The 14,501-nt window shown below is 42.1% G+C and overlaps 1 protein-coding gene across 1 annotated transcript in view; it reads right to left on the reverse strand.

Annotated features, from left to right (window-relative positions):
• Positions 1–13,933: 13,933 nt before the first annotated feature.
• Positions 13,934–14,501, reverse strand: part of GUCY2F (guanylate cyclase 2F, retinal) — a 38,428-nt gene continuing 37,860 nt past the window's right edge. Inside the window, exon 18 of the mRNA XM_053934765.1 lies at positions 13,934–14,060. Within this exon, the coding sequence (XP_053790740.1) occupies positions 13,934–14,060 (127 nt within the window). The remainder of the gene's footprint in view (positions 14,061–14,501) is intronic.

The following is a 14,501-nucleotide window of genomic DNA, read 5'->3' on the forward strand; positions in this document are numbered from 1 at the left end:
AGTCACGATCTCTTATGTATTCCCAGGCTCCCACAAGCATGTGAATACATACCTCCGTAACTGTTTTAAAATGTGTGTGTCCTCTGCGCTTCTCTTTATTTTCCATATTTTTAAAAGGCCAAATGGTTTAACAATTAGTAGGAGAAGTATTTCTCATTGACTTCTCTTGGCAACAGAAGCAGATCTGGAGGAGTTTGCTTGTATACAGCAGCTTCAATAAGGATTGAGGACCTCAGAATAGCACTTATATGGAATACAGGTGGTCCAAAAAATACAGCGCAGTATCAATGAGTGAGCATGTGGTCTGAAAGCCCCAGTGACCCTGTGCTGGGCCGCAAGTAGGAGTCCACTATACTTGTATCTTGTGGCACCGTGCCTCATGACTATGGTGGTGCTATTTGGTTTGGCATCACCTCGACACTGATGTGTTGATGTCCATCTCTCACTCAAGCTGCACCTCCCCTCATGGTTCATGCTGTCTTATTTTGCTGGGACTGACAGAGGGATGTCACCAAGGAGATACTGTCTCCCCTCCTGTAATCATGCCAGGGCAACCTGATGGCCAACTCAGAGCAGCCAAGCGTGGAGGATGGCTGCATTTGTGCTGCTCAGAGATGTGCGGCCATTTGCATTATCCAGGTGGTGCATGGCTAGCTAAAGGAAAATGGCCTGTCACAGAAAGGATAGGAAGTCTCCTGACGATGAGTTTCAGACTTACATGGAAGCAGAAGAAATTATTGACACAGATGCTGCTGTTGCTAGATGTCTAGCTCTGGTGTGTGGGCTGCAGAAACTTGGGTCTGCAACCAATGGTTGATACCCAGTGACACCTGAGTGCTGACGCTTCTCCGGTTTTATCTCTCCCGGTAAAGGTATCTCTCCCAGGGAGTGATCCCTGGCTGGATCCATACAGACCCGTCCCTTCTCTAGAGCAAGTTGACTATTTCCCGGTGTGTAGCACTCAGATATCTGACTCCGGATGGTTTCCCTACAGCCCTGAATTTGTTTCACTGCTAGCTTTCTTTGAGAATACCTTGAATATTGTGGGGACAGTGTCCAAATCTGCTGTGGGAGGACTGTGTGGAGCAGAAGCAGCCAAACCTGATGCAGACCCTGAAGGAAGCCACAGAACTACATCCTTAGAGGGAACAAGCTGGTTTTGTGGGAAAGGGTGCCCTTGGGCAAGCTAACCCTCAGTGGTATTGACTCTGGGAAGCTGGCTTATCTGACAGCATTGATGGCCTCAAGCATACCCCAGGAAAAAACCTGAGGACACGAGGAGGGACACCACACCCTGAAAACTTGTAGGATCTTGCCACCAAAACTGCATACAAGCACCAGTCCCATGATAATCCCTGCTGGTATCTGCCAAGTACAAATCCTACATGTCTCCATACTGAGGCAGCAGGATGTGGCAACCAGAAATCCCACTTGAAAAAAAAAGCCACAGGTCAGTTCTGGTCACACAAAGTCAACCCTGGGCCCTCTCCTTCCTTTCTGTCACAGAATTCCCACACTTCCATGGGAGACGGTAACAGGCTGGGTTGGTGGGGCTGGCATGGAGACAAGCGAAAAGCAGGAAAATACAGAAAGAAAAATTCCCAGCTACTGAGATCCTCCAAGACATCTCTGCCAGTATAAGCATCTTTATCGTGAGCTGATGTTAGCTCAGTTGCTTTTTTAGAAATTACACAAAATAAAACCCCAAAAAACCCCAACAAAACGGCCAGGAAGAGAACTGGCTGGTTTCAATAACTTGCAAAAGATTAGAAGTTGACCATGTGCTCACCTCACAGTCAAAATAAATCATATCTTGTCAACAAGATGCCCATCTTTAATTATAAATTCTATTTTCCCAGCCTGAACAAAGTTTGATATTTATGTTCCATTTCCTCTGCATCTAATTATAGCCTCTTCTTTTTAAAAAAATACATGAGGAACAAGGGTTCCAGGGCTTTGCTCTAACCACTATTTTTCTGTTTCTGCTGCTGTTGTTGAGGGAAGTTTGTTGCTGGGATGATGCTTCACACACCGGTGCCAATACAGGTGAGCCGAACAATGAAGTTGTCCTGGTCACCAGGTCAGCTGTGATTCCTGTCCCATCTCAGCCCTCATCACATGGTGCCTGCAGATCTCAGGAGCTGTCATTTTAGCTGAACTCAAAGAAGATGTTGCTCTTGGCATTTTCCCAGACTAGATTTTTGTCAGTCCCCTTTGGTACCAACCACAACCTTCCTCAGGTCCAGATGGCAGGGTAAAAATGCATGTCCAGTTCCCATGGGACGCTCCACACCTACCAAACCAGATGTAGCCAGCTGTGAAGGAGTTAGCTGCAACCATACATGTTACAATACAGTGATTTGAAGAATGGACAAAGTCCTAGCTCATCTGATTACTCTTGGGTGCCAGGGTCTTCAAGTATTGCTTGAAGCCTAGGCAGACTAGGCAATGCCAGAAAATTGAGCAAGAAAGCAAAATGCACATAATGGCGCAAAAAGACATTCATGGAACCCTTAGGAGATGTTCTACATCACTTGGAGTGGCAGATACAGTGGAGACTCCCAGCACAAACAGGTGTCACCACAGGAGATAGATGAGGTGACTTTGGTGATAAGGGTCTTCTGCAGAGTCTTCTGAGAGAAGATGACACAAATAACTTGGGGAGAAAACAATGTCTGATGAGGGGGGCTACTGGGCCTCATGGCAGTGAGGCAGTAAGAGAAAAATGAGAGGGAAACGATGTGAGAAAAACTTCCAGACAAGTAAACTGATATGATAGGAGCTGCAGAGTGTCATAATTTGGGAGGGGGGGGGAGGGCGGGAGGGGTGGTTGAAATGGTACAAACAGAATTTATGGAATTTGTGTTTGTATTATGGTGGACTAAAACAATCTCCAGGCTACTGTGGCTTTATTTTCCAAACCCTGTGGTCAGACATGCACCATCCTTCAGTGAGACTTTGAGCTATGGCTTGCAAGCAAAGTTGATAGGTGAACATCTCAAGAAGACAGAAATAATGACAGACACTTTCTGCCTTGGCACTTGGCCTGCTCCAAGGGTTGAAGGGAACCTGAACCTGTTTATCAACAGGTTCAGGAAACTGGGCTGTATGTGACAAATCTGATTTATCTTGAAATGCAAACCAAATGAGATTGATATGTTTTCTCTTGCAAATATTTCCTATATCTCTGCTCTACCACTGCAACAGCAGAAGGATCAATCAGATGGTGTGGAACAAGCTGAAGAACAGTTTGCACTGTCTTCTGTGCTAATGGGGCTAAAGATCATGTTTCTCTATAACTTTCCTGCTTAATTTAAAGTGTATAATAGCATCCATTCTTCCTCCTTCCTCTTGTTTTCTTTTGGTTGGTGGAATGAAGAGAGTTAGTCTCTCTCCCCAGCATTTTCACTCCCTACTATTGAATCAGACCTTACAAAAATGACTCTTATTTATCAACCACCATTTAAATAATGAATTTTCCCTTTTAGTTTTCCCTTCTTTCCAACCCTTTACCATGTTTTCTTTGGATAGGTGGTGTTTTACTGCAGTGAAGCTATAGTGAACAGATTACTGGCATTATATCTATAAAGCCTTGGAGCTGATCATGATACAGGTAATTTTCAGCTCTTGCAGAGAAGTATTTCATAACAGTTAGTGGAGAGTATGGTCTACTTTGTATTTTGCCCCTTCTAGACTGTTTTTTAGGCAAATGCCAAAAAAAAAAAAAGAAGGCTGGGATCATATAGAGAGAAGAAATGAGTTAGAAATGCTCTATTTTTGTCATGTTCCTTACACCCTTTGATCCTTCCCACAGCCCTCTGATCCACCACTACGTCATCACTTACTGAAATCCTGGGGTTTTTTTTATAGCCTACAGTGGGATTCTGGGTTATTTCCAAAATTTCTTTGCTTACTGCTCAGTGTGTTGGCTTTTCTTGTATAATCTAACATAATCTAACTCCCACCCCCAGTCATGTATTTTGGACTTTTTGGTTTTTTCTTTTTTTTTTTTTTTTTTTTTTTTTTTTTTTAAAGGAAAAAATATATTGAAACCCTTACTTAATTCCTTCAGAGTTCTTGCTGAGCTACACCCATACATCATGAGTTCCTGCGTGAAGTGTTTTAGGTGGAACATACTTCTGGAGGAGAAAGACACCTGTACCATTTAACAACCCCTCTGAACCAAATGATGAAGCAAGGAGACACAGGGGGGATATTGAAGTCATTTCAGTGGAGAGGAAAGCCGACACAAGGCAACAATCTGAAGGAAAAAAATCCTGCTCATCTATCTGTTTGATTTTTCAAAACACTGTAAGCATAACTTGCTTCTGAGCATCTCCTTCTAGGTTTCACAACAGGGGTGCACCTCAGATAAAACTTTGAATCCAGTGAATGGGCTACATTTCCAGAAAGTTTAGTGCATTGAATGGTGAAATATGGGGAACACAGAAGCACAATTATGCTTCTGTGTATTGAAGAGCTGAGCAAACTCCTGGTTTCCTTTTTCTCATTAAAATTTCTAACTCCAGAATGTCGTAGGTGAAAAAGATGAGCTATATTCAATCAAATGTAGACAGCTGCAAGGTTGAGACCTATCAAATGAGCCACTGATCTTGATATCCTCCATAGCTCAGGGAGGGAAATGAAAGCATGTCTTGCTCATGATTCATCTAATTGTCCAGCAGATGAGTCACCTCCACAAGCTCTGACTTTCTCTTGTGAAGACGAAGGGACTGGTGCATGACTACTGCAGACATAGATTCAGAATTAAAGGAAATTAATCCTTGTCATCAGGAAACAGAAAAATGGTTTATTCTTGATGGTTGTGAGTATACATCCTGCTGGTGTAAGTCGCAAGTTCCCAGCCCAGGCTGGACATAGCAACCCCTTAAAATGCTTTCCAGGTTTCCTTGAGTGAAGCCACTTGGGGATGGTATTATAGGATGTGCTTCAAACATTATAAGTGATTCTGCCATTCTGTTGTTGTTTTGAGGGTATGACATCCACCATCCCATTGAGCAAAGCCCTGAGCAGAATTCCTGCCCTGAGGGGCCTCTGTAACACCATAAATTTTCATCTCCTTGTACACGATTGTAAAGATCTTTGTTATGAAATTGAGATGAAGCTTCTGGATAAGATTGTCCACCCCTTTACCTCTTCAGGTTGAAGGCACTGGGTTTTAGACAATGATCCGTATGGATCTCATGACCCACAAGATCAAAGGTCTGTCTGTGCCACATCATAAGCATCTCCTGGTTGCAGGTACATGCTTTTAAGGATATGCTTTCTGGCATCAAGACTTATGTATTTTTATCTTCTCCATAGCATGAGTGAAAAGAGAACCTCTTTTTTGCTCATTGCACCTTTCCAAAAGCGCCTAAGATTCAGGACTGTGAGAGTGGAAACACTGGTTCATATCAACATTGCTAGATTTCGATCTCAGGCAAACAAAAAAACCCAAAAACTAGCCATCACGCTGTGAAATATGAGGTATTGAAAGGGTTGAGATTATTCAGGACAAAAAAATTTACCAGGGCCTGCTGCGGTAGAACAAGAGGTAATAGTTTTAAACTAAAAGGTGGTGGTTTAGATTGAAGAAAGAGGCTTTGTACAGTGAGGATGGTGAAACACTGTCACAGGTTGCCCAGAGAGGTGGTGGATGCCCCACCCCTGGAAACATTCAAGGCCTGGACAGGGCTCTGAGCCACCAGATGCAGTTGAATGTGTCCCCACTCATTGCAGGATGAGTGGACTGGATGAACTTGAATGGTCCCTTCCAGCCCAAACTATTCTATGATTCTATGATTCCATGATAAGAAAGTCATTGAAGATAGTAAAAGAAAACATTGGTGATATCCTTCTGCCCAGTAAGCAATTTGTTCATTGACGTGTGCAGGGAAGCACAGGACAATTAATTTTCATATTCTGTGCCTGCCCTCTGGTGGTGAATGGATGCTGCTTAGTTGAATGCATACAAATACATTTATATGTACTCATATGTATATGAATATATTCATGTAGGCGCAAATGCATTGGCATATACAGCATAAAATGCATACATCTGAATTGAACCTTGAATTTGAATGTTACAGATGTGAGCAGTAGTTAACTGTACTGATTGGCCGTGGTTGGTCTTTTTAATGCTGAAGATTTTCCTGTGATTGTGTTAAAGTTTAGTTTAGTTAAAATATTTCAAAATGGCAATAACAGGAGTTATAGTGAAATATTTGCTCCTGCTTGAGAGACCAGCAAGGTCTTTTCCTCTCTATAAATAAACTCCGCAGAAACTGGGTGAGCTGTACAAAAATCAAGAGCAAAAAGTTTTTCCAGGACCAGTTCTTATAGCAAATAATGGACAGCAAAAAAGATAGCTGCTGCAGCATGGATGTTCCTTTCCCTACATAATGACAATCTGGCATAGCAGGAGGCCACAGAGAGAATGGCAAAAACTTGGAAGACATATACTCACAGAATCACGAAATATTCGGAGTTGGAAAGAATCCACGAAGTCCTTGAGTATGACTCAGGGATCAAATCCACAGCCCTGACATTTTTAGCACCATGCACTAACCAGCTGAGCTAATCTCAGTTCTCCTTCACCCTTGGTGAGGTTTTTTTGGGGTATAGCAAGGATTCGACATCATATTCCCACTCATTTTCCCTTTTAGCTGCAAAGAGCAGGATTTGCCATGCAGCCCTTCACAACTCCTAGAAAAATCCAGCACCTGGGCATGAGACAGTGAGGATAAATGCATTCAGCACTGCACCTTTCAGGACTCACACAAATATAAGAGGTAATGGCTGAACACAGTGTCCCAGCATTGTCTCTCTGGATGACCTGTTGCAGTTGAAAGGGCAGCAAAGGTGATGTTCACATTGATGGGCTTTGTCTATGTCCAGAGGGAAGTGAAACAGAAGAACTTCCCATCAACACCTTAATTCACCACTCTGTGCTTGCAAATGAAACCACAGATTTCCCCTCAGGGGAAGGGAGAACAGCCTTCAGTCCTTGGAGCCATTGAGACCTGCAAGCCCTTCTATAGATTATTAACCTGATTACACATATGGCATGGAATTTGTTTAGAAGCCATGTGCAGGGATGGGCACACTGTGTTTCTGGGTCCCTGTAGCATTAGGCAGCATGGGTATGACATATAATATAGTCACAGACTCCTCAGGGATGTGGCCACAGCCCCTCCAGATCCCTTTCTGCTGGGCAGTTTTCCAGCCACTCTTCCCCCAGCCTTTAGCACTGCCTGGGGTTGCTGCAATCAAAATTCAGGACCTGGCACCTGGCCTAGTTGAACCTCAAACAATTGGCCTCAGCTGATTGATCCAGCCAGTCCAGATCCCTCCTGCCCTCCAGCAGATCCACACTCCCACCGAACTTGGTATCATCTGTGAGTTTACTGAGAGTACCCTCCATCCCCTCGTCAGGAACATTGGTATAGATATTCAGCAGGACTGGCTGCAATACCGAGCCTTGGGAAACACCACCTGTGACCAACTGGATTTAACTCCATTCACCACCACACTCCGGGCTCAGTCACCCAGCCAGTTTTTCACACAGAGAAGAGTACATCTGTCCAAGCCATCTGCAGAGAGTTTCTCCAGGGGAATGCTCTGGGAAACAGTGCCAAATGCTTAAGTGAAATCTAGATGGACAATGCAAAGCTGGTTCTTCTCAATGTTTAGGCCTCCCATTACTCCAGATATGGGGAATGATTTGCTGGAGATCTCACAGGATATGAAAACTATTGTCCCACCAGAGCTGGAGGACTCCCCATCTGGGGAAATTCTTCACTCAGTTCCTTTCCACCTGCCCACCTTCTGCTGGCTGGTTCCTCCCCACACATACCAGTGTTGAATAGTCTGTCCCCATCCCCATATGAAACACAAGGACAGCAGTACAGGAATAGAGAGAAGGTTTTCAGGCTGATTCCTCCATAGCTTGAGAAATGGAGCTCTCTGAGTCACCCGGCAGATTGGACCGAAGTCTTGGACCCATCATGAGTATCAGGTTGTATTTGCCTTTTGTTCTGACTGTGTTGCAGTCCTGACAGGTGCAGTCAGGCAGAGAAGCCTTGATGACATGAATAAATGAATAAACTTTGAATAAACTTTGAATCCACTTTGAATCCATGAATAAACTTTGGCACCCTATTTGGATAACAACCCACAGTTGTTCCCTCCAGTGCTATTTGCTGATGGTGTTTGGGGAGCTGAGAGTTACAGATTTGTCTGGGCAGGCAGTCACCTCCTCAGGGAGCCCACACAAGTGGGTTAAACAAAAGCTTTATTTCCGCAGTGTTCTTGGGACACAGTGCCAAGATATCACAGGCAGCTCAAAACGAGGAGTGGAAAGGAATGCTGTACTCCTGTCATGCTTTTTTATTGTGAACAGTCCTGAGTCACAAAATGCATTAAAGCATGAAGTTAATTGCAGCACATCTGCCATCAGATATTATTGTGTGATGTTTGGACAGTGCATTTCTTCTGCTGAGAAAAGACCTAGAGGCCGGACATTTAGCCTTGCAGTCTTTTTGCTGCCTACTCTTCCTGCCCTCTTTTTTCTGACTAGTGTGGAGAAAGGTCAGTTGGTTTCCTGCAGGATTTAAATATTTTGAAATGCTATTTCAGTTCCAGTTTTTGAATGAAAAAAAGAAAATAAAGGAGGAAACTGTGTGTAGAGACTGGAGCTGAGATGTCTGCCTCCAGGGTTGCTTTGGAATCAGTGACTGCAATAGCCCAGCAGATGGGCAGCTGAGGTATCTGGCAAGCAAACTCTGAAACCCAGGCCATTTTCCACTTGAAAAATGCAGAATGTTTTCAATTTGACAAATTTAAACAACAATAGAAAATAAAAAGGCTCCAGAACTTAAGAGATGCCTTCTGTTCAAGACCAACTAGGATTACATGCATGGTTTTGCAGTTTTTATCTGGGCATTGGGCCTATGTGCATATAACACATCAGCATTGGTCCTTACCTCCAGATCAGTTTTTCCTGAGCTTCTCTGTATATGTTAATGAACATGTTTCAGACACCTAGATTTGTGAAAAGGAGTGTATTTACTTTCATCATCTGTTGTTTTTTTAACTGTGTCTGAAGTCTGTGCTATCAAGTCTGGCTCCTGGACAGCCCCAAGTTGAGAACAGAAAATGGCAAAAGGAGGGTTAATTCCTTTGAATAAAGGAATTGTAATGTGTCATAAAAGCAGTCAATAAAAGAGAATCTGATAAAATTTTCTTGACTAAACAGGTCCAGTGCAGGAAAGGATGACACTTTACACCAAGTAATGACAAAGTGGAGGGGAAATGTCATGGGTCAGGAGAGGTGTGGAGTCAAAAACCAAAGCAGAGAATTGCATTATCAGGATGCACCATGTGACAACTTTTGTGGGTGGTCCTCACAGTCCCTCCGCTGGGTCCTGTGCTGCTCAGCAGAATTTAGGGATGCTCAAGGAAGGAAGGAGAACCATGGGATGCTGACATCTGCAAATATCATGAAGTCAGGCTTGGGAAGGATTGTGAGAAATTCTAGTGAATGAGGAAAAAGCTGGTGAATGAAATTTAATACCAGCAGCTGTAAAGTAACGAGCATAAAAGGAAAAGCATTATGTGCTTCTTGCACTGCACAGAACATGGATTCTGTTTCAACTGCTTCAGAGTACTCTCTCTTGTGGTCATTTTAGGAATGCTGGAGGAGTACCCTAGTGTGAGATGAATACAGAAAAGCTCCCCTTGCTCACCTGTCTCAGTAGCTGGTGGCCTAGGAGCACTTTGTTTTGCTGCTCACACTGAAGCTGCAGGAGGCTGGAGGAGAGGATTGCAGTCACCCAGGGTCTGGAAATAATCCTTAGTGCAACGTCTCTCTTCATTTTGGGAGGTCTGTTTCAATTCCATGTGCTGACCCAACCTCCCTGTACATAAAACTCTGTATCCTATAGCTGACCTAGCAATCCTATAGCTCTTCATCAGGCTGGGTTTTACCCGTAAGAGCTTTCTGTAATACCACCATTTCACACAGCTTCCATTTGTGCATGATGAGTTGTAGTTTCTCTGCCTTCTCCCATGTATTCTTTTATTATGATCACTCTCTACAACTGCTTCAAAGGAGGTTGTATCTGGCTGGGGGTCAGCCTTTTATCCCAGATAAAAAGCAATACGACAAGAGGAAATGGCCTCAAGTTGCACAAGGAGAGGCTCAGATAGGGTATTAGGAAATAGTTGCTTCGTTGAAAGGATTGTGAAGCATTGGAACAGGGAAGTGGTGGAGTCCCCATCCCTGCAGGTGTTTAAAAGACATGTAGATGTGGCTTTTAGGGACATGGTTCAGGGGTGGACTTGGCAGTGTTGGGTTAATGGGTGGGTTTGATGACCTTAGAGGTTTTTTCCAAGCTAAATGATTCTGTGATATAATTCCATGGTATGATTCAAGCCATTTTTTTTAACACAGATGAGGCTGGTGATGAGTGCCACACTAGGCCTTTCAGGCATGGCTGAAGGGGAAAGAAAGGATGTGTGGCTACAGCAGCTGGTAACCCTTAGCCCATCTTCACCAGCCCACTTGATGCATCCATCTGATGACCACTGTGTGTGAGTGGGTAGGTAAAGGTGGGTAAGAGTTGGCCTGTGCACAGGACCTTGCCAGACCATGTCCATTGCATGGATTTAAAGGAGACGGCTGATGTGATGTCTCTCATGTATCTATTTGACAGCTTCATTGCTGGTGTGAGGATGGAATCACAGAATCATAGAATTATCCTGGGATTACTTACTCTCAGCTCTACTCCTGCATTCACATGTATTTCCAAACCTCAGAGGAGCTGGGGAGCTGGAAGCTTTACATTTTTTAATGAGAAAAGTGCTGTGGGGAGTGATACTGACCCCTGCTCACATTAACATGCCCTGTCTTGGGAAATTTTCCCAGATTTGGGCCATTGCAGCTGTTTGGGCACTCTTCCATGCTGTGGCTGCTCCATACCTTCCTTGGATTTTGTGCATCTCACACCTTCTCTGCCTGACTGTCCTGCCACTGGCTTGTACATCTTGAGACCTGCTTTTAGTTACTGCATAATCCAGTGAATATGTGAAAGTGTCTTATCTTCACAGGGAGATGAAAAGTAAGCTAAGTCAGCTGAAGGTAAATATACAAACTAGAATGAGATTTTTGGGTGGAGGGATAGGTCTTCAAGGATCGTTATTGTCATATGCCATAAATTGACTGCTAAAAATACTGTATGAAATACAAACTATATTCAGATACTGTTTGTTGTATGCAAATACATCTACAGCACTCAGGGGGTTTGCATGATTACATTAAAATTCACTCTGTAACATTAGTGGTAAAGCTTCTAGCAATCATATGGTAAGTTCTTGTTGATAATGGTTACTAAAATGTGTGCTTCCCTATCCAAGAATCCACCAAGTGCCTTGTCCACAATCACCCGAGAAGTCTGATGTGGAGCTACAGAAATTTCCGTTTGCTGCTTCCAGCCCACATCTTCCTTATTACAACATTCTAACACTAGTTTTAGAAGCAAAGTAATAATAAAAAAAATGATACAGTATGGGAAGAAATCTCATAAGTGAACTTAAATCTATCTAAACAGAACAATACCAGGAAAATAGAAATATGTTTTTTATATTTCTAACAGCAGAGGTAATCACACTCAGGGATGAGTCCTTGGCCTCTTCCTGTTGAAATTAAGAGGAAAAATTACCACTGACTTCAAAGAGAATAACGAATTATCCTGGGATTACTAAAGTCATCAGTGACTAGAACTCTGCTTTTCTCCTACCCTTTCCCACAGATTTAGTAACTTAATTTTTAAAAGGAATTCAAAGAATGTTGTTTATTTTAGAAGACTACAGGCTGAAGAAAGAATTCAAAACTATGTGCTGAAGTGTGGGTTGAAATCTTATTTCAGTCATTTTCATGGAAAAGTCAAGTTGATAAAACCCACTCTGCTATGTAACAAGATAGCACTGATAGATGTTTTTTTTTTTCATATGGGAAAATAATAGAAAAAACATGAATTATGCGGAAGTTGATTGATTTTAAACCAATGTTTGCACAGACCAATCCAGCTAACATTCCCCTCTGGAAATGTACTTTGAGGTGTATTATGTCAGAATTACCTGCCCCATGTCTCTTCCATAGGACGTTTTTCTGAACTAATTTTCAAACAGAAGGTTAGCACAGAGCAGAAAATGAAGGCTTTCCTAATCCCTGTTTGACAGCTTGAGTATTGTATGAGCCTTTTGACAGACGTCCTTCAAGGGCCAACTTCTCCCACATGGAATATTAACTCATCACTAAAAAAGCAAAACCTTCTTTTACAAAACCAGGTGCCACAAAGTAAAAGCATTAATGAATTTCCCTTCTGGTTTTGCTTTTTAGATGTTTATACTTCAAACAGATCTTACTTTGATAGTACATGTTTTATACTCGATACAGTGAATTAGTTGTGAAAATACTGTGTTCCTTAACTCTGTGAACTCAGACTCACTTTGTTTCATAATGATATTTTCAATATCTAATGAAAGTTTGCCAAGCATTTGTTGATTCTTATTTATTATCTGAATGGTAAAAATATGTTTTGATTGGTCTGATGAGAAGAGTTCAAATTGAGCTTGAGAAAGGTCTCAATGTTCTAGTTAACACCTTCTGGTGGCAATATTGATTGTGTTACTATACCTGCTCTTCTCTTCAGCCTTGCAGAAGAGAGAACAATTCCCAGAAGGTTGTTAAGAGCCAGATGTTGAACAGGAGTAAAAAACTTGGAAGAATAAGCGCCCAATACCAAAACTATTTGACTTTGAGGAAGTGTGCTCTGGTAGAAGTGCCTACAGGACAAATGTTGACCCTTTACAGAAAACTTTTTACCCACAGGGAGGCTTACTTTATAGACAAGTGCCTTAGAGACCACTCAGAGACTGGATAGGAAAAGAGTGATGGGTTTTAGGCTTTGCACTGCTTCAGTGATGTTCTCTTCATTCCCTCAGCTCCAGTTTTGCAGGAAAAAAGTATATATTTTATTAGTACTACTCAGCTAATGGAGCTGCAGTTCAGTTTTGCAATATCTTGGCATTCCATTTTTATCTGGCTTTGGGATAAGAAGCATAACATGTTTTAGATATCCTGTATGTATGTGTGTATAAAGCAGAAAAAAAGAGTTCTTGCAATTTAGATCTGGATTTGCAAATATAACATATTTTGACATTTTGAGCAGAATCTCATTTTGGCATTTGAAACAAATATTGATTCGTACCAAACTGTTTCAATTCAAAACTGTTATTTCATTTTGAAAATAGCATTAAATTGGCATTTGCAGCTGAAATGTCAATTTGAAAGAAAATATTCCAGCTTAAGTTGACATACAGGAACAGAACATTTTGATTCAAAATTTCTGTGGGGGAGTAAAAATATTCTTTGTTGTTGTCCAAAACATTTTTTTTTTCTCAATTGCACTCATTTTCACGAAACCAGACCTTCCTATAATAACAACAGGAAAACAACTACTTAATGTAAAACAGTTGAACCATTCTAGCACTTGGCATTATTGTTTGAATCCAGGCCAAGGGGAGCTGGACTTGTTAGTGCTGCCATGCAAACCTAGCTAAAATATTCTTTGAGTTTATCCTTGTGACAGTTGCTCATGAAGAGTGGGAACTACCATCATTATCACCCTCACTTTCCTCCCCAGTGCATCCTTCCCAAAACCACACATATACAGCTCTGAGATGGTGCCCAGTTTCACAAGAGACGATGGTCAGGATTCATCTGCCTGCTCAGGTTCACCCTCTGCAAGACCTAAGAGGCTTCATTAATTATACTGCTTTGGCTGGGAAATAAATGGAGAGTGTGAGCTCTGTTGGATTGGCTTCACGGTGTCCCTCCTGATCTTACTAGTTCTTTGCTGTGTTCTTCTCAGATTTCATCCTCTCCAAAACTTATTTCTCCTTCATGCTTCCCAGCTCTTTGCTTTCTTAGTGTCCTCTTTGTGTCCCTCAGGACAGATTTCAATTTCCTGGTCAGTACATCTGGCCAGTTGTGGCTGTGAAACAGAAAAGAAAAGAGGAGTTAGCAGCTTTGCTCACCAAGGCATGACTTTTCATTTAGCATCATTTTGTGTCAGCCAAAGCAGAAATGTTAAATGATGGAGTTGAAGTGGATCTTTTGCTGCAATATTTCAAGAGTTCATCAAACCCAGGTTCTGGGCCACCATCCGTTGGTGGGTGCAAATTCATTATAACATAATGGGTTTCTCGGAGACAAAATAAACACCAAGGTCTTGTAAGAGGCCAGAAGCTCAGTAAATGGCAGGGCTTTAGGAAGGTCTTAAATCTACAACTACCCTGTCATGGATAAAGCATCATATGGAATAGGATTTACTGCATATAATAGAAAATATAATTCCAGTTCTTTTAAACCAAAAAGAGCTAAATACTAATCCCTACTAATAACACCATTGCTATTATATAGAGATTAGAAAAAA

The sequence above is a fragment of the Vidua chalybeata genome, chromosome 2 (assembly GCF_026979565.1).
Source record: "Vidua chalybeata isolate OUT-0048 chromosome 2, bVidCha1 merged haplotype, whole genome shotgun sequence".
In the NCBI taxonomy this organism is placed as follows: Eukaryota; Metazoa; Chordata; class Aves; order Passeriformes; family Viduidae; genus Vidua; species Vidua chalybeata.